Source organism: Cladosporium halotolerans (genome assembly GCF_011745625.1).
Source record: "Cladosporium halotolerans strain TM138-S3 chromosome Unknown Sca43, whole genome shotgun sequence".
Lineage (NCBI taxonomy): Eukaryota > Fungi > Ascomycota > Dothideomycetes > Cladosporiales > Cladosporiaceae > Cladosporium > Cladosporium halotolerans.
The window spans coordinates 135,149-158,346 of record NW_027191494.1 but is presented as its reverse complement, the minus strand read 5'-3'; the positions used below and the strand labels follow the sequence as shown (position 1 = coordinate 158,346).

Sequence of the window (23,198 nt, the reverse complement as noted above, 5' to 3'; positions counted from 1 at the left end):
TTCATTCCCAGACATCCATGTTCATATCATGTCGGAATGATGAACATGACATGACGTAATGAACATAATGAACATAATGGACTGTCGGTGTACTCTCTGACATACTCCCAGAGAACTTGTTCACGAATCAAAACAATGCCCCCCCGCCTACGAGAATTAACCGGAGAGCACCCATTCAATCGCCACCGGGGCAACTTTTGACGGCACAGATGAGTAATCTGAAAGTTACTTCGGAACAAGCAACTTCCTCTCGTGACATGGCAGTCTATAAGGACTCACCGACTCAGCTCGTACAAGCGAAGCATCCTGGATCTGCGAGAGCTCTCAAAGATGTGAGCAACAGGCAAGGAGGGAAGAAATCCTTGCAGGATGAGCGATCGGGCGTGAAAGCTGTGGTACAGCATTATCCGAGTGAAGATCTCATTCCGAAAGAACTGCGCCAGAAAGGAGTCGTTCCAGACTCCTTGCTTTATGGGACTGAAGGAGACTGCGAGAAGCTATGGCCTGAGTACCAGGTACGGCGAAAGCCTCGAAACTTCTTCGTTGTCGGAAGAGTGTTCTCCGCACTCTGGCCAGAACCGGCGGGAAACTCAGTCGTCTCAAGAAAGACTGTGTTTGATCGGTTAGGCCAACCAATCTTTTCAAAGATACGCAGATTCGTTGTCATCAGGGAAGGGAAAAATTTCTGCACAGGTCTGGCCATCTCGACCTATGGAAGACGTGGGGTGTCGGCACCAGCTGTCGACAAGTCTGAGCATGTGATCATTTACACTGGCAAAAATTGCTCGAATGTCAAGCGCGACGAACTACCCAAAAGACTTGGCGAAGGAAGTATGCGCGCGCCTGCAATTCAGGTAAACTCTGACAATCCAATGGAGAAGCTCGACGAAATGTCCAGACTCAACCTAGCGAGTGTCCACACGATTCAACACAATATAAAGGTGAGAAACGTCGGCCTCGTGAGCGAGAAGTCTTTGCCTCACTTGTTGTCTCACTTCGACAACGTCTGGAAGATGAAGAACTCTTCGTCAAAGAAAGGGAAGAAGCCTGTCAAAGTCCAAGACGTCAGCGCTGATGGTGCGAGCGAGAGTGATAGTCAGGACGAAGACGAGGCCAGTGATGGTGAAGGAAGTGATGAAGAGGACGTTGACCGAGGAAATTCAAAAGGAAAGGGAAGAGCGAAGGATGATGATGATGCTGACGATGATGAAGACGAGGAGGAGAGTGATGAGGGAGAGGAAGAAGACGAGAGCGAAGACGAGAGCGAAGACGACGAAGAGGGAGAGGAGGATGCCGAAGGTGACGATGATGACGATGAAGGGAGTGATGACAGCGACGCCTGATGTGAGACTCGGCACCTTGATGTTGATGATGATATACGACCAGCTCCTTGCAGACCATACGAACGGCTTGGAACCCAATTCGAAGCTAATATCCGGTCTTCAGCACTCACGAATTTCTTTCTGCAGGAGTAGGCATTGATTCTGAATCTAAATAACTTGGGTTCCTTTTCAGTAGCTGAGATATGATTGTTCCTTCCTTGATCCCATGAGTTTTCCAAAATCTATGAGTTACACCACATCGAACTAATGTTAAACAATGGTCTCGCATCCAGTATTCAAGTGGAGTCGAAGGGGAGAGGCTCTGATGATCAAGCGTAGTCGAAAAACTCAGGGACCGGCGTCGAGTACTCTGGCATTCAAGGAACACCTGGAGACGGCAACGGAGTCTAAAGGGTGCAGGCGCAAGATGCGAACGAAGGCAGAAAGCAGGTCCCTTGGGCCCGCCAGTGTGCCGTGAAGTCAAGGTAGGGTCAGAGTTTGTGGGTCTCCCGAAGCGCGCGAACCCCGAGAGCAGCCGGCCGAGGCGGCTGGACTTTGCTTCACCGCCCGCGTTCGGCAGAATTTCTTCAGGCGGAGCGGCCTCTGAAAGTTCATGTCTTGCTTGCTGCTTGCGCACAGGAACTGCCTCAATAACCACGAACCGCCCATTTGAGACCAAAATGAAACGCAAACTCAACTCGGAAGATGTGCCAGAAGCAATCACGCCAGAGGTTGGCGAGGCCGCGGTCGCGACAGATTCCAAACCCACCTTTGCCAGCTTGAGCCTGGATGCGCGCATTCTGCAAGCCATTACTCGTGAGAAGTTCTCGGAACCTACAGCAGTTCAGGCTGCGACAGTCCCCTTGGCCTTGAGTGGAAAAGATATTCTAGGTGCGACTCGAAATCATGCGACTGTGATATACCTTCTAACATCTGTTCAGCTCGCTCGAAAACAGGCTCCGGCAAGACTCTTGCGTACCTTTTCCCGATAATTCACTCTATTCTCCGTCGCAAAGCCTCCTCAACCAGGCCACCCAAAGCTGTATCTGCGCTGCTACTGGTACCTACAAAAGAGTTGGCATCTCAGGTCACGTCCACGATCAAGACCTTCACAACATTTTGCGCACAAGACATTCGGGCGGAGAACTTGACCAAGAAGGAAGACTCTGCGGTCACACGCGCTCGCCTCTTAGAGCAACCGGACATTGTAATATCTACGCCGAGCCGAGCCAGCCAGTGGATCAGCAGCGATGTGCTGAAGCCGAACGATCTTCTTCATGTGGTCATTGATGAAGCGGACTTGGTTTTGAGCTACGGCTATGAGGAAGACTTGCAGAGCATCGCGAGCAGCCTGCCAACAGGAGTCCAGACTATTCTTATGTCGGCCACTCTTCGGACGGAGGTCGACTCGCTGACTTCGCTGTTTTGCAAATCTGGTTCACCCGAAATCCTCGACCTTTCTGAACAGGAAGCTACCGAGGCGCCGCAACTTTCGCAGTACATTGTGAAGACCGCTGAGGACGAGAAATTTTTGCTCATATACGCCATCTTCAAACTCCAGCTGATCAAGGGCAAGGTGATTGTCTTCGTCGCCGATATCGATCGCTGCTATAGGATCAAGCTCTTTTTGGAACAGTTTGGCATCCGAAGCTGTGTCCTGAACTCCGAACTCCCTGTAAACAGTAGGCTTCACACGGTTGACGAATTCAATCGCGGGGTTTATGATATCATCATCGCGGCGGACGACAATGAGGTTGTCGGTGGATCTGAGAATAAGCGCAAGAGTAAGAAGACTGAGGAACCAGAAGAAGCTATGGAAGATGCAGTCGAGGATGGGGAGAACGAAGATGAGCAGGCGGACAAAGAGGAAAACGAGGACAAGAAGAAGGATGGCGACTCCAAGCAGCCGCCTAGCAAAAAGCGTAAAGCTGGTCGCGAAGACCGCGAGTTTGGAGTTTCTCGCGGCATCGATTTCCGACACGTCTCTTGCGTACTGAACTTTGATCTGCCGACTTCTGCGAAGTCGTATACTCATCGCATCGGTCGTACTGCGCGTGCAGGCCAAAAGGGCATGGCGCTGTCCTTCTACGTTCCAAGAGAACTCTATAAGAAGCACAAGTCCACGACTGTACCACAATGTGAGAACGACGAGAAGGTTTTGGAAAGAATAAAGACTCGCCAGAACAAGCACGGTGCTCAAGTTGACGAATGGCAATTCGACACGTCCAAGCTGGAGGGCTTCCGGTACCGTCTCGCAGATGCGATTCGCTCTGTAACTCGCATTGCCGTCCGCGAGGCCCGAACAAAGGAACTGCGCCAGGAACTGATCAACTCCACCAAGCTCCAACGCCATTTCGAGGAGCATCCGGAGGACCTTCGCCACCTGAGACACGACACCGAGAGCCATGCGGTACGGCAGCAGCCCCACTTGAGACATGTGCCGGAGTACCTCCTGCCAAGCGGAGGGAAAGCGGCGATCAAGAAGGATGTTGGTTTCGTGGGCATGAGGAAGGATAGCACGAACAGAATCCGCAAGGCAAGGGAGTTCAACAAGAAGAGAGGAAAGGGTAAGATTGCTGCGGGCAAAGGGGCCGATCCTCTCAAAAGTTTGAACGCGAGAGGGCGTGGGAAGAAATAGATTCTCATCGTTGTACAAAATTACCTACAAGACCCTCAACCTTGCTCCTACAATTAATTACTCTGCTAGATCGACGCACCTGCCTTTTCAGAAGGCTGAGGCCTTCGCCATATCTTATCGTGCAAGTTTCCCAAACATCATTAAAGCTTCACGACTTCTGGTGCCTTCCGTCATCTCCATTTGCATAAGGTCCGCCGCTGGTCTTGACGAGCTCGTGCTTCTCATTGTGGGCCTTGCTTTGTTGGCTCCATTCTGGGGCCTCATCTTTGCCACTCTCTTCCTCTTCATCACCCTCTTCCTTGGTCTTGTGTACCGTGCGACTGTCGTGCTCCGCAGGGCTGTATACAGTCACCAACTCGAGTGGCTGGGTCTTCGATGTGTTGATGAACTGGTGCTGGGTACCGGCAGGCACGACAACGACATCGGATGCTTTGACGTCCTGAGAGAAATGTCAACGAATGCGCCATGGAGCCAACATGCTGCCAAAGGATTTACCTGGTCCTTGCCGGCAACAGTCGCTTTGCCCTCTCCGCTGGTGAAGATCAAGACCTGATCGACAGTGTGGACTTCGTCGCCAATGTCCCCACCGACTGGGATCTCCATCGATACTAGTTGGCTGTACAAACCCGTGTGAAGAACTTTCCTGAACTGCCCGAAAGCTCTCACATCGGAAGTGAGCTTGGGGAAGTACACCATCTCGTGTTTGGGTGGGGCTTCAGACATTTCGGGATCTTTGCCGTAGCGGACTGGTGTGGTGGAGAGGAGCCTGATGGATTGGAATGCGGGCTTGTACGATCGTGAGGCTCGGCCGAGAGTTTGCGTAGTAAACAGGCGGAGGGACAACATTGTAGGCAAGGTGCCAGAGAGGGAGTGCGAAATGTACACTTCTTTATATGCGATCTGACAGGCGTTTCCCTTACTGACATTGGTGTGACGGGAGCTCTAGAGCTGGAGCTCGTTGTAAACGTCATGAACCAGGGACCCTGGCTTCTGGCGTGCAGGAAAGATGACAATGTGGACAAATCGATGCCAAAATCCGATCCTGAGATTTGCAAAATATCACATACGCCCATTGCGCTATTCTTCAGTTGCCACTGTACTATCTTTGCAACTGTCGTTCGTAAACCGAATCCAGCTGGGCATCGTTCGAGGCCACGCCCAACCACGTGCCCCGCTCCGCTGTTCAAGACTCGGGTCACGAAAGCTTGGTTCACTCAAGCATCGGTGACTGGGTCCCTTCGTCCTGTCACCATCTGTTATACTCGACCCACCGGCGCAGATCTGGTCCTGCGCCAACACCTTCGTTCGCCAGATTTCGCCTCACCAGAAAATCTTCTAATTTTTGGCCAAAGTTCCTCTGGGCGACAATGACCATGGGCAATATGTCAATGCCTGAGCGGCCAGTCGCTATTGCCCCAGCGCCAACTAGCAAGGACAGTAAATTACCCATAGCACCCGAAAGCATGCAATATGCTTGCCAGACGTGCACTAGGAGGAAGGTTAAATGCGACAAACTGAGTCCCGTTTGCTCGACTTGCGCGAAAAGCAAGTTGGAGTGCAGTTACCAGGCGCCTCCGCCACGAAAGCGCAAACGCAGACTGAGTGTTGGTCCCAACGAAAAGCTCGCCCGATACGAGCGCATGCTTCAACAACACGGCCTATTGGCCGTGACGGAGAGCCCAGAAAATGGTGGACCAGATGCTGAACAAGCTCAGACGGCAGCAGCCCAGCCCACTCAATGGAACGAAGCAAGCCGCGTCGGGAGACTCGTTTCTGGGGACGGGACCACACGATACATCGACAGTAATCTATGGCGCAATCTTGGAGAAGAAGAAATGACACGCTTTGCTGACGAAGCAGAAAATGACGAGGAGGAGGAAGTGACCGGAAATGTGAGCGAAGAGCATCTGCTGCGCTGTGATCCTTTCTCAGCTGCCTTTTTGGGTACCACTCGGACTCTACGCCATTGTCATCCGAGTGCGGCAGATGCAATGACGCTTTGGCGGATACATACGCAAAACGTCGAGCCGATTTGTAAGGTCCTGCATGTTCCAACAGTTTCGTCGATGATAGAGGCAACATCTGCTCACCCTCACTTCGCGTCGAAATCAGACGAGTGCCTTCTTTTTGCCATATACCACTTTGCGATCGTATCGATGGATGATGAAGATTGCCAGAAGATGTTCAACCAGTCGCGGGCCAGCCTTCGGGCTCGATACCACAACGCGCTCAAGCAGGCTTTGGTCAACGCTGCATTCCTGAAAACCACGCAAACTCCAGTGTTGCAAGCATTCCTCCTTTACCTTCTGTCCTCAAGGCATCAAAATGACCCACACACTCTCTGGATGCTCACTGGTTCCGCCGTGCGCATAGCACAACGCATGGGACTCCATCGAGACGGGGAAGCTCTCGGGCTCCCGCCTTTTGAAGTGGAGGTGCGACGCCGAATTTTCTACCAGCTGATACCTTTAGACGGCTATGCCAGTCATATTTCAGGCACAGGTATCACCGTTGATCCAGGTTCCTGGGACTCCAAGCAGCCGCTCAATATCAATGACGACCAGATATGGCCCGGGATGACACAGAAGCCAGAAGAGCAGAAGGGCGCGACGGAGATGATATTCTTCCTTGCTAGAGCCGAGATGGGAGCCTGGTACATGAAGTCCTTTGATGGCAAGAAGCTGCCTCCGCTTTACAAGTCATTTTCGTGGCATGGCTGCGACAAAAACTGTCCAGAAATGGTCGATGAGATGGAAGGCATAATCGAGACGAAATACTTACGCTACTGCGACATCCTCAACCCTATCCACACATTGTTATTGGGCATGGTTCGCTCTGCAGCAAACGCAGCGCGCCTGCGCATGAAACTACCAATCCTTCGAAACGAGACAGCAACCGACGAAGACAGGCGTGAAGCATGCACACTCGCTTCAAGGATCATCGATACAGACAGCGCCTCGCACGCTAATCCAAGCCTAAAGCGCTTCATGTGGCACATCAAGGCTTTCTTCCAATGGGATGCGCTGATCTGCATGCTCATCAGCATGACAAAGCGAGGCTTGCTTGCACCCACCGAGCTAGAAGATGCATGGCGTCGTATCGAAACGGTTTACCACAACCATGCAGAGATCTTCGAGCGCAACCGCATGCTCGTAGCAGCAGTAGCGCGTATCACTCTCAAAGCCTGGAACGCTAATCCTCCAGCATTCGCCATGGCCGGCGAGCCATTCTTCATCGAAGATCTGCGGAAAGTCTACGCTAAATGTGAGGGAAAGCGACGGAGACCAGCAGGCAAAAGCACAACCGCGGTTGAAGGCACGGAAAGTGCTACTCCCGCGGAACCCTCACCGAGAGGTGATTTTAGTTCTTTGGAGCAAAACGCGTATGGGATGGACCTTGGGTTGGAAAACGATTTTACGTTTGACTCTTCGGACTGGATGTTTTGGGACAAGCTCATTACGGACTTTCGTAATGCACCCGATGACCATTTCGGTGATTTTTCTCAGTGATTGGGGACTCAAGGGAAGGAATACCCGTGACTTGAGGGCCTCTTCTTTTCATCAGAGGCCATTCGTGAGTAGATTCGGACTGTCTACATGTTGTAATAGAGTAATGAAATCTCTTGTCAATTATACACGATGTGGAATTCAATCTCTCAAGCTTCAATTATATACAAGAAAATTAGTATCGACAGTGTGACAAAGGCATCGTTCTGAAAGGCGGCCTGTCTTCGCGCCAGCAAATGACGTGCCTGCTCAGCCAGCGGACCTGACTCCTGCGCCGGTCACCGCTGCTGCGCCTGCCCGCTGCCCGTGCGTGACGCTCTCAATCTTTATCCCTCCAACTTGCTCCTCCTATCCTTCCTCCCACCTCCCGTCTTTTGACTGCAGTCATTACAGATTGTGAGACTCCTTCAAGAATCGCATAATGCATGCAATCTTCCATGCTCTTGTGAATGTTCTTTGACAGAGGTTGCCAGAACGGACAGCGAAACGGTTCATCAAGCGGCAGTAACACCGACCCTGGTGGCAGCTCCGCTGAACGGCCTACTGATGAGTGAAATGCGAAGCAGAGCTTTTTGACACTGCAACTGATGCGAAGCCTTTTCTCTAGAGGAATCATTCTCACCGCTAAAGCCAAGACCCATTTGGTCTACACCGAGGGCTTTTGCATGAGGTCGGCCACCACTCTTGAACGGATCTCTCCACAAATTCTGGACTCAACATGATGTCTAGTAAGACACTCCGATACCTCAATCTGTGAGGAACTATGGTATGATATCTGAGGTTCCTTTGGGCAAGCATAGAAGATGCGCCCCGCCGCCCGGACGCTACACCAACATGTGCTCTTCTCCCGCCGCCGTCTGCCAAAACACACATCGACCAGCACACCAGACCGAATCCGCGAGACAATTCATCCTGGCTACACCATCTGGTCATCCATGAAACCGCCAGGATCTCGACTCTTCATAATACTCAAATTTCAGTGAGTGGGCCGTTGTACACCCTCACCTCATCGATTCTGCCGAATATTCTCTTGAACCACAGCAGCGACAAGATACCGCTCAATCGGATATCGATCGGGTACGAGTATGCTCCGTGAGTCTCCTCCCTCGGTCCTTCGTACAGGTCTAGATGCTGCGAGAGTATCCACGGCTTGCGCGTTATCTTCTCGTTCTTGATGGGTTCTAGATACTAGTCAGTGCTGGCTTGCAAGAAGCTTGTGGAGACTGATCCTACTTTGATCGAGCTTGTCTGCACGCTCATTATCAACGAGTGAAAGTTTCTGGTCTGCCAGGCTGAAGACGAAAGACTGCCGACCGTGCCCTGATTTGGAAGCCTTCCGACTACACGCGGAGCCATCGCTGGACTGTGTATAAGATTTGCGCATGTCTTCGTTGGAGTATCTGGGTAATGCTTGTGGCTCTCTTCTGCGGCTTCTGGTTAATCTGAGTCTTATACAAGGCATTTTGGAGTGGCGAAGGAGACAGCTTTTTCGAAAGGCTGGGGACCGACCGCAGCCTCGCTCAGCCTGCTATCCAAGATTACACAGTGCATATGACTATATGAGATCCATGGCACATGGTGCAGCAATAAGCGAAGCTTAGGCCAATCAGCTGTTCATGGATGCAAGGCTGCCGCTGTGTTGTTCCGTCTGACCGTGTGGCTTGTATTGGTGCGACCACAGCCTTGAGGTTTTGTTGTCAGTCATCGAGGAAATTGCACAATTTTGCGGCCTTGATGGTATTTGATTTTTGCCGGACTGCCTGGCGCGATTTTCGAGCGGCTGCGCAGTCAAAGCCGCGAGGCTGAGCGATGACCACCTCGCGACAACGCAGCTTATCCGAGCAACCCTTGTCTTGCAGCTCGGGACAGGAGGAATGCAGTCTTCATGCCCCTTCACTGGATTCTGGCCTCCCTCGAAAAGGTGAACGGAAGAGAGCGATAGAAGCGGACTTTTGACCTGGCTGCCCAGACCCGGACAATCCAAAGTTCATCACATGCGGATTCCTGATGGCTAAAATCACAGACACTGATCATGAGCTGAGCAAGCGCTGACGACAGCCACCTGCCTGAAAAGGCATCTCAGCCCAGCTGCATAAGGTGGCGTGCGCATGGGCGGCAGAACGCAAGCCGTAAAAAGTTCAAGATGCAGTTCCCGCGAGGCTGCATTCTCGTACGCGATAATTGGACAAAACAGGGACGGCAAGAAATCCATGGTCACAATCCGATATGCACCTCATCGATTTCTGGGTGAGTACGCGAAGAACGCCGCCTTTAGATTGCAGAGTACTCCAAAGGTGGTCCAGAACTGCGCCCTTGGGAAGCGCTGAGTTGCAGCCACCGCTGCGAGAATGTCGTCTCATGCGTTCGTGATGTACGCCATACTTCAGCCTGGTCTCTCTGTCGCAACATTGATCGTGTGTATGTTCAGCAACTTGCAATCTTGTCGCCCCTTATAACTGCCTATTCGTCTAAAGATGCAGGTCTGACATTGGACGTTTGTTGTTGACGTTCAGCAACCTGTGATCTTTTTTCGATTGTCGTTCCATCGCGCCACAACTCACTTCTCCCAAGATGACAGTTGGCTCTCATGATCCAGCCTGTCCTAATCCAGTGGCTGCAACGCAACCACCGGTAGTTTCAGAAGATGGGATACAAGCCGAATCGTCATCGGTGGTCGCTCGTTCGGCAGAGAATCATGGATCAGCAGAGGCATCTAGGAGTGCAACCGATCTTCGATACCCCAGGCGTTTTCCAGGAAGCAACTCAGACACTGCAAGCCACAGTCCGTGGTCGCGAAAGTACATTCTCGCGCTCGGTACGCTCTGTAATGTGATGTATTGCTTGCTAAACCAAATACTGACAACGAACAGATGGTGGAGGCGTTCGCGGTTACAGTTCTCTTCTTGTACTTCGCGAGCTGCTTTCGATAATTGCCAAATACGAAAATGGAGATTTGCCCCTCTTTGGAAGACACGAATGGGAACAGGTGAGTTTGACGACTGTTCGTCATATGTGGCTTATTTTTGATTCGATCTTTGATGGGGGACTGGTTCATATACATTAGTTGTTGATGCCCACTGTGACACCCAGGCTTTGCCTGAAACGTATCTCTTACAATACTGACACCGCGCAGGCAATGACCAGCGCCGATTACCCCTGGTATCGTGGGCCTCACACCAACGCAACCGTCTCTGCTTCGAGTAACGAGCAGACAATCCACCCTGCAGCCTTGAATGGCCATCTCCAGGCTGAGCCCGTAGAAACGCGTAGCCGATCCGAGAGATCGTCACAGACATGTGTTTCTCACAGAGAACAGAATCCTCTCCAGCAGCCCGATGGAATATCTCCCGATGAAACAGAAAGGGAAGATCTGTCGAACTTTCGGATCCATCATTACTTTGATTTCGTAGGGGGTACGAGTACCGGCGGGTAAGCTAACATGACATTCTCTTTCAACTGGAACTATACTTACAACGTAAGTTTGAGCGCCTTGATGCTTTCAAGAATGAAGATGGACATCGACACTGCTCTGGATCAATACAAGGTGGTCGGCAATGATGTCTTCGCAACTCCGCGGCCGAAGGCAACGGGAGGAGGCTTTTTGCGGCCCAGATACCCTGCAGAGCTCATGGAAACGGCTCTGCTGAAAGTTCTTCGCAATGGAATCCCACATGAGCAGAAAGGGAGCATAGATGTCTCAAACATCAGGATGAGGAACGAGAACAAGTGTGCATGCCATACGTATGGGATCACTCTCTGCGTTGATCTTGCTACGCGCGTTTGCTGATCCCCAACACAGAGCTGTATTCTCTTTGAGCGAGACTACCACCCACAAGTCGCCATACATTTTTCGTAGTTACGATCATTTTGCCCGCCCAAAGACATCGAAGCAGTCCACTAACGGCCAAAGAACGTCATCTAGTGACATTCTTTCCGAAATCCGGCTCAATGACGGGCCTGCATCTCTGGCAAAAATATGGAAAGTTGCACGGGCGACTTCTGCAGCACCAGGCTACTTTCCAGGTCAAAAGATCGAGAATACTGTCTACTGGGACGGCGGTCTTGCAGCCAACAATCCAGCACCGGACATGTTCCGGGATATTCGCCAACTGTATGGGACATCGCCTGAGCTTGTTGTGTCTATCGGCACAGGCTCCAAACCTGACGATGAACAGGATCGTCATCAAGCATATATTGGGAGGCCAAAGTCCAACCTCTTCAGAAACATACGAGGCTTGTTCAACCTAGCAAAGAGGTTCATCGGAGATATAACGGACTCCGAGATGGCACACAGAAAGCTCCACGAAGATCTTTTACGCGAAAGGATTGCTCGTGATAGTACCATTCCGATGTACTTCAGATTCAATGTCGGCGGAATATCCAACATCAAGATGGACGAATGGATTTTGGGTGACAACCCCCGATCACCAGACGGAGTCGAGACTCTAGACCGGATCCGTGAGGCAACAAAGACCTACTTGGAGGGCTCAGACATCCAAGAGCGGCTGCACAACTGCGCCAAAGAGCTCGTGCGTATGCGAAGAAACCGCGCCGTCACAGAGCGGTGGGAGAGCTATGCTACTCAGACTTATTACACTTGCCCATCCAGGCGTTGCCAATCGCCAGATTTCGAGTCCCGCGAGTTACTACGACGCCACGCTTTCGAGAGCCACGGGCACTTCACGCGGGTCCAGTTGGGAAACAAACTCATCTGCACGGTGGACGAATGCTCTGTCGATCTCCAGGAATTTGCATTAACGGGCGATGCATTTGACGATCACTTAAGAGCAAGACACAACACCGATCGGGAAGAACTCAAGTCAAACCAGGAGCTTGAAGAATGGTTAGACCAGGGTAGACACACAGTCGACGCTCTATTTCTTCGACGCGGTTGAGCGTGTCGTAGATATTTGCAAGGCAAACCCCGTACCCCTTGTGTGTGCCCTAATTTCACGCCCGAAGGAGCGACAAAAAACATTGTTAGAGGCGTTCGGATTTTGATAGTACTTTCAAATCTACGAAGTAACTCATTTACAACATCAAGGAAACAATCGCATATGCACGTTAGCCGCCAACTTGCACAAAACAAGCGGCTTTGTTGCTGTGACACGAGTGATTGGGATCACAAGCTGACCATTGATTGCGACTGCAACCCCCCTTTGGAAACATCAATTGATCATAAGATTAAAATGAAGGTAGTACTTCCGAGGAATATATGGAGTCCTTCGATTCAAAAGCCGAGGCCGCTCAACCGAAGTCGGCGGACCGAAGAGGCAGGTGGGATGTTTGGTGTGGAGATCCCCAGGCCGCGGCACTCGCTGATTGCCAGATCTGCCCGCTCTCCCCTCACGCCCTCTGTGTCCGACGTGATAGCCATGTACGTAACCGACGCAGCTCTCTAAGAGATACCACGGTAAAGCTCGCGCCCGCAATACCCGCACGCGTTTCATTGCTATCCGACATACCCTCCCTATATATCTCTATCATACCCTTGGCCTTTGGTGAGATAGCAGTATTGATAAGTCACAGTGCTAGTTGCTCCACACGCTTTCTACATACTTCATTATCGAACTCATCGCCCGTTTGTGCTGTCCAAAGCGAACACAGACTGCTGCGTGCAGGAACTCCACGCAACAATGCCTCTCCACTCTTCTTCCGTCTTTCCCGCCAACGATCACCAATTCTCCTACTTCAACTCAAGACGCTCAACAGTCCACTCTGCAAAAGGCATCGTATCGTCAACACAACCTCTTGCCAATGCCTGCGGCCTTGAAGTCCTCCGCAGAGGCGGCAACTGCGCAGATGCTGCCGTTGCCGTGGCTGCTGGGCTCAACATCACCGAGCCTGGCAACACGGGAATTGGAGGTGACATGTTCTGCCTGTTCTACGATGCAAAGACCAAGAAGGTAAGCTCGTTGAATGGTAGCGGAAGGGCAGGAGGAAAGTCCACACTCGAAGCGGTCCGAAAGAGCTTGGGTCTGAAAGACGGCGAGGTGGGCAAGATTCCCATGGACAGTGTGCTGGCTGTCACTGTTCCTGGAGCGGCCGCTGGATGGGCAGATACCGTGGAACGATTCGGCAGTGGGAAGGTCACTCTTGAGGAGGTCCTTGAGCCTGCGGCGCGACTGGGAGAGGAAGGCTTTCCTGTTAGCGAGATCTCTGCTTCTCTTTGGGCAGGCTCAGAGAGCTTGATTCGCCGGGCATCTCCCAACGGTGCCGAGATCCTCAAGAAGGATCCTGCGGGTAAAGATGGCTGCAGGCCACCTCGAGCGGGCGAGATGATGAAGAATCCGACTCTGGCAAACACCTTCAGGACTCTGGGGAAGGAGGGAAAGAAAGGCTTCTACACAGGTCGAATCGCCGAAGAGTTGGTCAGGGTTGTGCAAGACCTCGGCGGCCACTTGACTCTTGAAGACATGAAGCAGCACGCAGACCTTGGGAGCGAGGATACCGACCCCATCAGTCTAAAGTTCTACGGTCAGAATGCGAACAAGCTTCACGGCGAGCACATGCACGACAAGTCCTCAGAAGGCGTTGAGATCTGGGAGCATCCTCCTAACGGTCAAGGAATCGTTGCATTGATGGCTCTGGGGATCTTGCAAGAGCTTGAGAAGGCCGGCCAGGTTCCTGTATTCAAGCCCGAACACCACAACTCGGCAGCCTACTTGCACGCCGTGATCGAAGTTCTCCGCATCGCTTTCGCCGATGCAAACTGGTGGATCGCAGACCCTAAAGTATCCAAAGTGCCAACCAAGGGCATGCTCGATCCCGCATATCTCGCCGAACGTGCGAAGCTCTTCAACCCAAACAAGGCCAGCGACCTGGTCGAGTATGGATCTCCTGCGCACCAGCATAGCGACACTGTCTACTTTGCCGTGACTGACAGCGAAGGCAACGGCATCAGCTTCATCAACAGCAACTATGGAGGCTTTGGCACATGCATTGTCCCCAAAGGCTGTGGCTTCACTCTCCAGAACCGCGGTGCAAACTTCGCTCTCGGTCCAGCAGACCACCCCAACCTGCTTGCGCCCAACAAGAGACCATACCACACCATCATCCCTGCACTAGTGACGAACGTAAGCGATCAGAGTCTGCACAGTGTCTATGGTGTCATGGGCGGCTTCATGCAGCCGCAGGGCCATGTACAGGTCCTGCTCAACCAGCTCATCTTCAACCTTACGCCTCAAGCATCACTCGACGCGCCCAGAGTGTGCATCGGAGCTGGCATGCCCGACGCGGGCGACGTCTTTGACAAGACCGTGTACCTCGAAGAGGGTATGCCTAAGAGCACAGTCGAAGGCCTGAAGAAGCTTGGTCACAACGCTGTCGTCTTGGAGGGGAATGAGAGGAAGCTTTTCGGCCGCGGTCAATTGATCAGATGGCACGTTGACCCGGTAGACGGCACGGGCATGTGGAGCGCGGGTAGCGATCAGAGAGGTGATGGCGCGGCAGCGCCCATGATTTGAGTACAGTACATCGTACAAATGAAGTTCACGTTCAAGTTCCATTCCTCGCACGAGGGTCTGGGTTCCATTCTTCGCTCTCAATGCTGACCATGAGCTCTTGCATGAGCGGCTTGATCTGCTGCATGTACGTCTCCTCGTCCACCATTGCTTTGCTGGGACAAGCTTGAAGGCGGAAGGTCTCGCATGCATCGTCGAACTTCCATGTCCACCAAGTCTGCTCCGCGTTTGGCGGTCGCACGTCATAACGCTCGTAATGGTCGGTCTTCATGATAAGGCCGACTAGCCGGTTGCACCACGTCTTGAAATTGCCCTTGACATGGGCGCGATTGCGTACGAACGCTAGGCTCTGGACAGACTGCAACTGGCGTAGCAGATTGACGACGTCCGTCGTGAAGTCGAATAGATAGTGTTGACTGGACTGATGCAAGACAATCGTCAAGCTGTCCAGGCTCAAACCCGGACATGCAAAAGCGTGCGAGCCCCATGACCTGAGGTCGCGGAAGTGGCGCTTATCGACGGTCAGAGAGATGGATCGCAGTGCTTCTATTTGTTTGGGATGCAACTGGGCCAGCCGATCGGGAATGCGGATGTAGAGATTCGTCACTGAGAAATGCGTGCGCCCGAAAGCCAGCAAACTTCCATCGCAGTAGAGTTGCCGACAGACAAGTAGAGGTGCGAGGATTCTTGCAGCACTGTAATCGTGGTCCGTCATTGCTTTACCAGATCCATCGGACGCAATTGTCAAGCCGTTGGCATGCTCGTCACCATCGAAGACGTAGTCCAGAATCGCTGCCCTGATCTCAGAAGGGAGGCTGAGTAACCTGGGCACTGATTGATCGCTATCTGCCATATTGAAGGTTTTTTTGACGTCTGCAAATCTCATAGAAGGATCTGGGATGTCAAAATGATGTTTCGCAATGGAGCCATGTATAAGAAAGTAGCGCCAGCCCGAATGCCGACGACGCAGGGAAGGGGCCCACTCCAGCTGACTGTGCCAATCAGCGGGCGGTGTTCAGGTGTTTGCGATTCACCGCGTATCAATCATCAAGAAGCTCCCAGGACTCTACTCTCTCCGGAGTAGAGACATTCTTGAGAGATTGTGGCGCTCATTGTGCAATCACGACGACGGTGGAAGAATCGGCCAAGGATTCTCGACGTCTGAATACGACTGCTACAGGCACGTGATACTGTCCAGCGGTGCGCAATCATTCCCTATGGCAAGAGAACGCTCGTGAATGCATCATGATGCTGACGTGCCCTTCAGACGGTAGCTAGGGGATCGTGTTATCTAGACGCGCTGAGTGGCCAGACTACGCCTCTTCGTTCACCCGACCGTAGGCGAGGAAGCTTTCACTGACAAATCCGAAAGACAACCACCGTAATTGGCTGCGGATTGAATAGGTACGGCGACTCAAATCGATTGCAATGACTCTCTTTCTCAATGAAGCAAAATGTGAAGTTATGGTCATCTTCGAGCATCTTGTTGAGGATGTAACGAGCGTGTTCCGACATCCGCATTCGCAACTCCGCTGTACGGATTCGCCACAAAAGCTCACAACCAGGCTTTTGCACTGCATAAGTCACGAAATTCGTATCGTTAGAGGTCGGGAACCTCTTCTGGAGCTGGTCAATCTAGTTGTCCAGTCTTTTCGAAGCCATGGAAGCAGCATCTTGTCTTATGGGTGGGCGTGCCCTGTGCAGCTCGCTCATCCGACGTCGAAATATATTTCGCAATCGTACACTGCGTGCGAGTTTCTCTTTCGTAGGTATTGGATCTGTGTTTTGTCTTTGGCGATTGCAAGCGCTGGGAAGGGTTGTCGTCTAGCTTGTACTGCACCATCGTATTTGAGCTCAAGACGGGCTAAGAAAAAGTACGTATACTTTGTGCAAAAGCATATGAAAGGCAGGAAATCTCTGACGAACAGCCTACAGCACACTAAATGAATTCCCTTAAAGGCTTCTTCACGGGCAAACCCACGACGTCCAACACTGTCTCTGAAGCTTCTGAGCCCTCCGTCATCGCCGTCCAACCGAAGGTCAATGAATCGTTTGAGCCCGTCAAGCCCACGGACTCGTTCGAGCTGTCATTGTCGCAACCAGGTATTGATGAGAAGAAACCCTTCTCGGATCTCAAGGTCCTCAAATACTACAGAGATATCTACGAGAGCTGCCATTATGAGTGCCGAAGCGCCTTCGATCCGGATCTGCAGTGGACTGCCGCAGAAGAGAAGAAGCTAATTAGGAAGCTGGACTACCGCGTGTGCGCATTCGCTTGCTTTGCATACTTTGCTTTGCAGATCGATCGTGGTAATTTGTCGCAAGCATTATCTGACGGCCTCTTGAACGATCTCGGCTTGACGACGAACGACTTGAACACTGGTCAGTTGAACACTCCACCTCCTATGCGATGGATTACTACACTGGCTATAGAATGACATTCTCCTGAGCGGTTAAAACGGTATTTTGAAGTGATCACGCGACTAACGGACACAGGTCTCACCATATTCAAGGTTGCTTTCCTTCTTGCCGAAATCCCTTCCCAGCTGATCTCGAAGAAGCTGGGACCAGACCGATGGATTCCCAGTAAGCCCATGACCCTGGCTAGTGCCTGGAATATCACTGACAGTGCAAGTGCAAATGATCGCATGGTCTATAGTTGCTACATCTCAAGCTGCTTTGTCGGGTAGAGCGTCTTTCTTCGCCTGTCGAGCTCTGATCGGTATGCTTGAAGGAGGATTCGTCCCCTCTCTGGTCCTCTGGCTTTCGTACTTCTATACCAGCAAAGAGTTGCCGATCAGACTCTTTCTTTTGGACTGCATTGGACGGCACTCAGATCATCGCCGCCCTTTGGGCATTTGGGCTTCTGCACATGAGAGGTCTACATGGCATGGCTGGCTGGAGATGGTATCCATGCCCTGGCCCTTTTCGGCGGCACAGACATCAGGCTAACGTTACTAGGCTTTTCCTGATCGAAGGTCTTATCACCTTGGCCGTGGGCATCTCGGCCATCTTCCTGATGCCAGCTTCTGCGGTTGCCACCAAGACTTGGTTCCGGCCGAAAGGCTGGTTTGATGACCGCGAGGTCAAAATAATAGTGAATAGAGTTCTGCGAGATGATCCCACCAAAGGTGATATGCGCAATCGAGAGGGCATCACTCCGAGGTCTCTGCTCAAGTCTCTTGGCGACTACGACCTGTGGCCGGTACGTGCTTGGTTTTGGAAACATTATCGCCTGTATCTGATCGTTGACAGCTCTATGCCCTCGGAATTACTTGCTTCGTCCCAGCATTTACGCCTCACAATTATTTGACACTCACACTAAAGAACCTCGGATTCTCCACTGCAAGTTTCTCATCGGAGCGCTCCTTTCTTTTTTCTTTACGACTAATGAAACGTCCAGTTCCAAACCAACCTTCTTGTCATCCCATCCACATCTGTGGCAATTTGCAACCTGCTGCTCCTCACCTGGTTCTCCGAGAAGACAGGAGAGCGACTGCTTACTGCCATGATCCAAGCAATCTGGTTCGCCATCTACGTAAACTCCATCATATAACCCTACCCACTAACGCATCCCCAGGACTCTCCCCTGCATCCTCGCCCTCAGAATCTGGACCGGCGCCTTCGTCGACTCCTGGGGCACCTTCGCGCTCCTGACAGTGCTGCTCAGCTACCCCTACTGCCAAGCCATCCTCGTCGGTCTCGCGTCTCGCAACTCCGGCGGTGTTCGTACGCGGTCGATCTCCTCAGCCTGTTACAACATGAACGTCCAGATCGGAGGCGTGATTGCCGTCAACATTTACCGCGAGGACGACAAGCCGAGGTATCGCCGTGGCAACAGCGTGCTGATCGCTGTGAACCTTTTCGCTCTGGCGCTGCTTGCGTTTGCAAAGGTCTATTATGTCCGGAGGAATAGGGCCCGGGAGAGGATATGGAGTGCGATGACGGCTGATGAGAAGCACAAATACTTGGAGACGACGACGGATGAGGGAAATAAGAGGCTGGACTTCCGGTTTGCTCACTAGGTGAACGTCGTGTCTTTCTTGTTTTGGCGGAGGCAAGCTGCAGCCACGGTTCCTGACGCCCTGTGCCACTGGCGTGTAATTGAGTTTGGAAAAATGGAGTTAGTTTCCAAAGCGTGGCGGCCAGTTCCTCTCTGGGCTTTGCAATGTTCGAGCGGGGTTCGTTAGTCGATGTGTTGTTTCCCAGATAATTCGGGTAGTGCAAATCGTTGACGCGGTAGGGTCCAACGATCTAGATTGCGAGAGAGTCTCACATGACCGCAGCGGTCGACAGCACAGCCATCCACCAAAAAGCGAACCACCTCTGCCCACCGGCCAGATCACTGTCGCGGTACATGGCCTTCTTCGATAATCTGGTGATCACTCCAATCGCCGACAGAATCAGGATAGCCTGCTCCAGCTCACTGTCCGGCGCCCTTAGCCACTTGACATTCGTCTTTCCCCTACCCTTCCTGTTAACCGTCAAAGTCGCCAGCGTCTCCATCCCCGACACCTTCAGATCATACACCACCGGCGAAGCATCCTGCGACGGATTCCTATTCACCCACTCATACTCCCGCAACCGCCCCGACGCCGCACTCTTGAACGCAAAACTGCTCGCATGGGGATACCCAACCCTAGCCTTGACATCGCTGAACGCGTAGCCATTCGCATCGACACCCGACGGACCGGGTTCGCCCTCGGCGCCTGCGCCAAAGTAGAGGCGGAAGGCGTTGTGCGAGGCCGGGAAAGTCAGGTAGCCAAGAGGTCTGTTTTTCGTCGATGCGCCGGCGTAGATCCAGACCTGGGCGCCTTTGCCGGGCGCGAAGCAGTAGCGGTCGACGCCGGCGGATTCGACGAAGACTTTGGCGCTCCAGGCGTGGTGGCGGGAGAAGTGGTGGGTTGTTGGGCTGGAGGTGGAGGCTGCTTCGGAGTAGTTGGGTGGCGGCTCGGGGATGTGGGCTGCTTGATGATCGATGGGTGCTGGAGGTGGCGCAGGCTTTCCCATTGTGTTGTTTTATTACTCGGGTTTCAAGTTGTTCAGGATTTGGAGTAGATCTGGATACTCCCGACAGTCCTTGGACAAGGGAAAAAAAGATCTTTAGATCTAATGGATCTCACTTCCCCACTTGAGAACGCTGGGGATAGACCTCGCCACTCGGAAGTAGGAAGCTTTGAATGATGCGTGTCGATCACGACAAAATTGAAACGTGGAGCCCGATATTAAGCGTGTATAGGATTATGCGGGTTTGCAAATGAAGAATATGACGTTGATGAATCAGGTCAGTGTATGTGGATAAGTAACATGATGATCAAATCGAGCAGTAGAGGAAGTAGTAGTTCTCCGCCGCTTGGCGGACACCATAAGAGCTGCAGTCAAGACCCTTGGCGTAGCAGAGCTGTCCCTTGTCAGAATTGGATCATGAGACATTCAGAAGTACAGCAGATCCTTCGAATAGGCGGCTGTCATGTGTTCTCGCCATAAGAGGCAATTCGACGTCACCAATGGAAGCCTCCGAGGCGGTGCCGAAGTAGCGTCTGTTCGTAAATGCGCCTATCTTAGCGAACCCGTGGACCCTTTCCAATAGGATAGAGCTATTGATCAGAAGGATTATCACGATTCGCACATCCCATGCTTTTGTGTTTCGTCAAATTATGGAAATGAGTCCATTGGTTCTCCCTGCTCGTCGAAGGGTGTGTTCTCATGCGAAGAGCGTTGGCGTTGACCGTATCTATGTGACACTGGATGGGCATCCGACATTTGAACGGTCGATGCTGCGATGTTGTTCGATATTATTGCTCTCGCTTACCATGTGTGTGGATACTCCCCGGACAGTACTTTCTGCTGTCGCTACGAATCTCGGGGAGTAGTGTGTGTTTCTGCTGTGCTTTCCGGACACGGCGACTATACAACCCAGCCATCCGTAGTCATCCCCGTCCTGTGCGAAGACGGCGTTCCTACATGAGTCACTTGCATCGAGCATTGGCACCGCACCGCGGACGCACTCGACTATACCAGCGATTTTTGTGTCCGTGTTCGCCTGCGCAGCGCGGATGACTGGCGCGATGACTGGCGAGAACTCCAGACTGTGCGCTTAGCGCGACCGGTTTCGCTGACAACCGTACGTGATCGCCTGGGGACCGTGCCCGAGCGCACGCCGAGACCGGACAGCTGGACCTGGAGAAAACTATGGTCAGCTCTACCTCCTCCGCCATTATTGCTCACATCGCAAAACCACCTCCCTCCATCCATTCCACCCCCATCTCCCCTCACACACTCCAGCAATGGCTTCCCGCACCGCCAGCAGAGCTCTCCGCAGCTCCCTGAGGCAGACCGTCAAGGCGCCGGCTGTCCAGCAGAGGACCTTCGTCTCCGCCGTCAACGCTGCCTCCAGGCCCGCTCTCGCCCAGGCCCCCAAGGCCGCTGCTCCCTTCGTCCAGCAGCGCGGTGTCAAGACCGTCGACTTCGCCGGCCACAAGGAGGATGTCTACGGTAAGATTCGCGCCCAATGGCCGCGGAAAGCCGGGGACCCAATGGCTGACAGCTTCCGATAGAGCGCGCCGACTGGCCCCGTGAGAAGCTCCTTGTAAGTCCCAATGCATCATCCACACAATCCGCGAGCTGCGACTGACCTGTTTTCCAGGAGTACTTCAAGAACGACACCCTCGCCCTCATCGGCTACGGCTCCCAGGGCCACGGCCAGGGCCTCAACCTCCGCGACAACGGCCTGAACGTCATTGTCGGTGTCCGGAAAGACGGTGCCAGCTGGAAGGAGGCCGTCCAGGATGGCTGGCAGCCCGGCGTCAACCTTTTCGAGGTTGACGAGGCTGTGCAGAAGGGTACCATTGTCATGAACCTGCTCAGTGACGCCGCCCAGAAGGAGACCTGGTCGCGCCTGAAGCCCATGATCACCAAGGGCAAGGTGAGTTTTGGAAACACAAAAATTCCCAACAAATTCCCCGAGACACGACACTAACATGCCACTCAGACCCTCTACTTCTCCCACGGTTTCTCCCCGGTCTTCAAGGACCGCACCAACGTTGAGGTCCCCTCTGACGTCGATGTCATCCTCGTCGCCCCCAAGGGCTCTGGCCGCACCGTCCGCTCTCTCTTCAAGGAGGGCCGCGGCATCAACAGCTCCGTCGCCGTCTACCAGGACGTGACCGGCAAGGCCCTCGAGAAGGCCGTCGCCATGGGTGTCGCCGTCGGTTCCGGCTACCTCTACGAGACCACCTTCGAGAAGGAGGTCTACAGTGACCTGTACGGCGAGCGTGGCTGCCTGATGGGCGGCATCCACGGCATGTTCCTCGCTCAGTACGAGGTCCTCCGCGAGAACGGCCACACCCCCAGCGAGGCCTTCAACGAGACCGTCGAGGAGGCCACCCAGTCCCTCTACCCGCTGATCGGCAAGAACGGCATGGACTACATGTACGAGGCCTGCTCCACCACCGCCCGCCGCGGCGCCATCGACTGGTCCAAGCGCTTCAAGGAGAACCTCAAGCCCCTCTTCGAGGAGCTCTACGAGTCCACCCGCAACGGCACCGAGACCCAGCGCACCCTCGACTACGCCGGCCGTCCCGACTACCGCCAGGCCTTCGAGAAGGAGATGGAGGAGATCCGCAACCTCGAGATCTGGCGCGCCGGCAAGGCCGTCCGCTCTCTCCGCCCCGAGAACGCTTAAATTCGTCTCGACGGATTTTAGTGTTTGCGGGACAGCGCTTCGAGGGTGTCACAATCACCCACCGGAGCCGCTGTAAGAAAGAGATCAAGGATGAAGACAAGGGTGACAACGGTACAGCGCGAAAAAATCTTGGAGCCACTGTCCGCGAGAAATGAGCGCTGGCCGCAAAAGTCTTTTGGAAATTTCCCACACTACAGTTGGGCCGGCGTACGAATGTCGGCTCCGGTGTTTTGCTGTTTTTGTTCGATCTTTACGGGCGTGCGATTGAGGATACCTTTGCGACGACGCCTAGTGTAGCATATATCGGGATTGTACGGTCAATGGCTGCTTATTTGATGATAAAAGTATTGTGTCCTATAACCTCCTACGTTTTCGTCTGGAGGCATCATCTCGCATCAGCGCCGCACTCATCACCTGTGCGCCACGACGAGGTCAAATTCTGCCTCCAATCTCAGACAGCGCCCAACTCCAGGCTCTGCTATCTCAGGTGACCGGAAGTGACAATTTAGTGCGCGGAAGCTGACTTCCACGCGCGCGGCGGCAACTCTAAGCAATCTCGAAGTTTGATTGCCCTCGCTCCGTGCA

The 23,198-nt window shown here is 53.0% G+C and overlaps 10 protein-coding genes across 10 annotated transcripts; 7 read left to right on the top strand and 3 right to left on the bottom strand.

Annotated features, from left to right (window-relative positions):
- Positions 1-872: 872 nt before the first annotated feature.
- On the top strand, positions 873-1,343 carry WHR41_08686 (uncharacterized protein; the record flags this gene model as incomplete). Its single annotated transcript, XM_069377290.1, has 1 exon — positions 873-1,343. One exon carries the CDS (start codon positions 873-875, stop codon positions 1,341-1,343), a length of 471 nt encoding a protein of 156 aa, XP_069225971.1.
- Positions 1,344-1,945: 602 nt separating this feature from the next.
- WHR41_08685 (uncharacterized protein) lies at positions 1,946-4,137 on the top strand. The gene is made up of 2 exons (XM_069377289.1): positions 1,946-2,213; positions 2,264-4,137. Exons 1-2 carry the CDS (start codon positions 2,003-2,005, stop codon positions 3,958-3,960), a joined length of 1,908 nt encoding a protein of 635 aa, XP_069225970.1. The 5' UTR covers positions 1,946-2,002; the 3' UTR covers positions 3,961-4,137.
- WHR41_08684 (uncharacterized protein) lies at positions 3,944-4,896 on the bottom strand. The gene is made up of 2 exons (XM_069377288.1): positions 4,456-4,896; positions 3,944-4,399 (listed from the first exon to the last, which is right to left on the bottom strand). Exons 1-2 carry the CDS (start codon positions 4,804-4,806, stop codon positions 4,109-4,111), a joined length of 642 nt encoding a protein of 213 aa, XP_069225969.1. The 5' UTR covers positions 4,807-4,896; the 3' UTR covers positions 3,944-4,108.
- A 1,640-nt stretch (positions 4,897-6,536) lies between these two features.
- Positions 6,537-7,469, top strand: WHR41_08683 (uncharacterized protein; the record flags this gene model as incomplete). The annotated part of the gene is made up of 1 exon (XM_069377287.1): positions 6,537-7,469. One exon carries the CDS (start codon positions 6,537-6,539, stop codon positions 7,467-7,469), a length of 933 nt encoding a protein of 310 aa, XP_069225968.1.
- Positions 7,470-7,880: 411 nt separating this feature from the next.
- On the top strand, positions 7,881-12,361 carry WHR41_08682 (uncharacterized protein; the record flags this gene model as incomplete). Its single annotated transcript, XM_069377286.1, has 5 exons — positions 7,881-10,281; positions 10,337-10,452; positions 10,600-10,895; positions 10,947-11,207; positions 11,266-12,361. Exons 1-5 carry the CDS (start codon positions 10,038-10,040, stop codon positions 12,359-12,361), a joined length of 2,013 nt encoding a protein of 670 aa, XP_069225967.1. The 5' UTR covers positions 7,881-10,037.
- Positions 12,362-13,102: 741 nt separating this feature from the next.
- WHR41_08681 (uncharacterized protein) lies at positions 13,103-14,932 on the top strand (the record flags this gene model as incomplete). Its single annotated transcript, XM_069377285.1, has 1 exon — positions 13,103-14,932. One exon carries the CDS (start codon positions 13,103-13,105, stop codon positions 14,930-14,932), a length of 1,830 nt encoding a protein of 609 aa, XP_069225966.1.
- Positions 14,933-14,963: 31 nt separating this feature from the next.
- On the bottom strand, positions 14,964-15,782 carry WHR41_08680 (uncharacterized protein; the record flags this gene model as incomplete). The annotated part of the gene is made up of 1 exon (XM_069377284.1): positions 14,964-15,782. The coding sequence occupies one exon, from the start codon at positions 15,780-15,782 to the stop codon at positions 14,964-14,966; it is 819 nt and encodes a 272-aa protein (XP_069225965.1).
- Positions 15,783-16,740: 958 nt separating this feature from the next.
- WHR41_08679 (uncharacterized protein) lies at positions 16,741-19,048 on the top strand. Its single transcript, XM_069377283.1, has 8 exons — positions 16,741-16,803; positions 16,865-17,311; positions 17,426-17,515; positions 17,731-17,836; positions 17,891-18,134; positions 18,185-18,274; positions 18,333-18,454; positions 18,510-19,048. The coding sequence occupies exons 2-8, from the start codon at positions 16,873-16,875 to the stop codon at positions 18,952-18,954; spliced, it is 1,536 nt and encodes a 511-aa protein (XP_069225947.1). The 5' UTR covers positions 16,741-16,803; positions 16,865-16,872; the 3' UTR covers positions 18,955-19,048.
- A 153-nt stretch (positions 19,049-19,201) lies between these two features.
- WHR41_08678 (uncharacterized protein) lies at positions 19,202-19,939 on the bottom strand (the record flags this gene model as incomplete). Its single annotated transcript, XM_069377282.1, has 1 exon — positions 19,202-19,939. The coding sequence occupies one exon, from the start codon at positions 19,937-19,939 to the stop codon at positions 19,202-19,204; it is 738 nt and encodes a 245-aa protein (XP_069225948.1).
- Positions 19,940-21,153: 1,214 nt separating this feature from the next.
- On the top strand, positions 21,154-22,957 carry ilv-2 (Ketol-acid reductoisomerase, mitochondrial). Its single transcript, XM_069377281.1, has 4 exons — positions 21,154-21,424; positions 21,487-21,518; positions 21,576-21,854; positions 21,921-22,957. Exons 1-4 carry the CDS (start codon positions 21,217-21,219, stop codon positions 22,611-22,613), a joined length of 1,212 nt encoding a protein of 403 aa, XP_069225922.1. The 5' UTR covers positions 21,154-21,216; the 3' UTR covers positions 22,614-22,957.
- Positions 22,958-23,198: the final 241 nt, after the last annotated feature.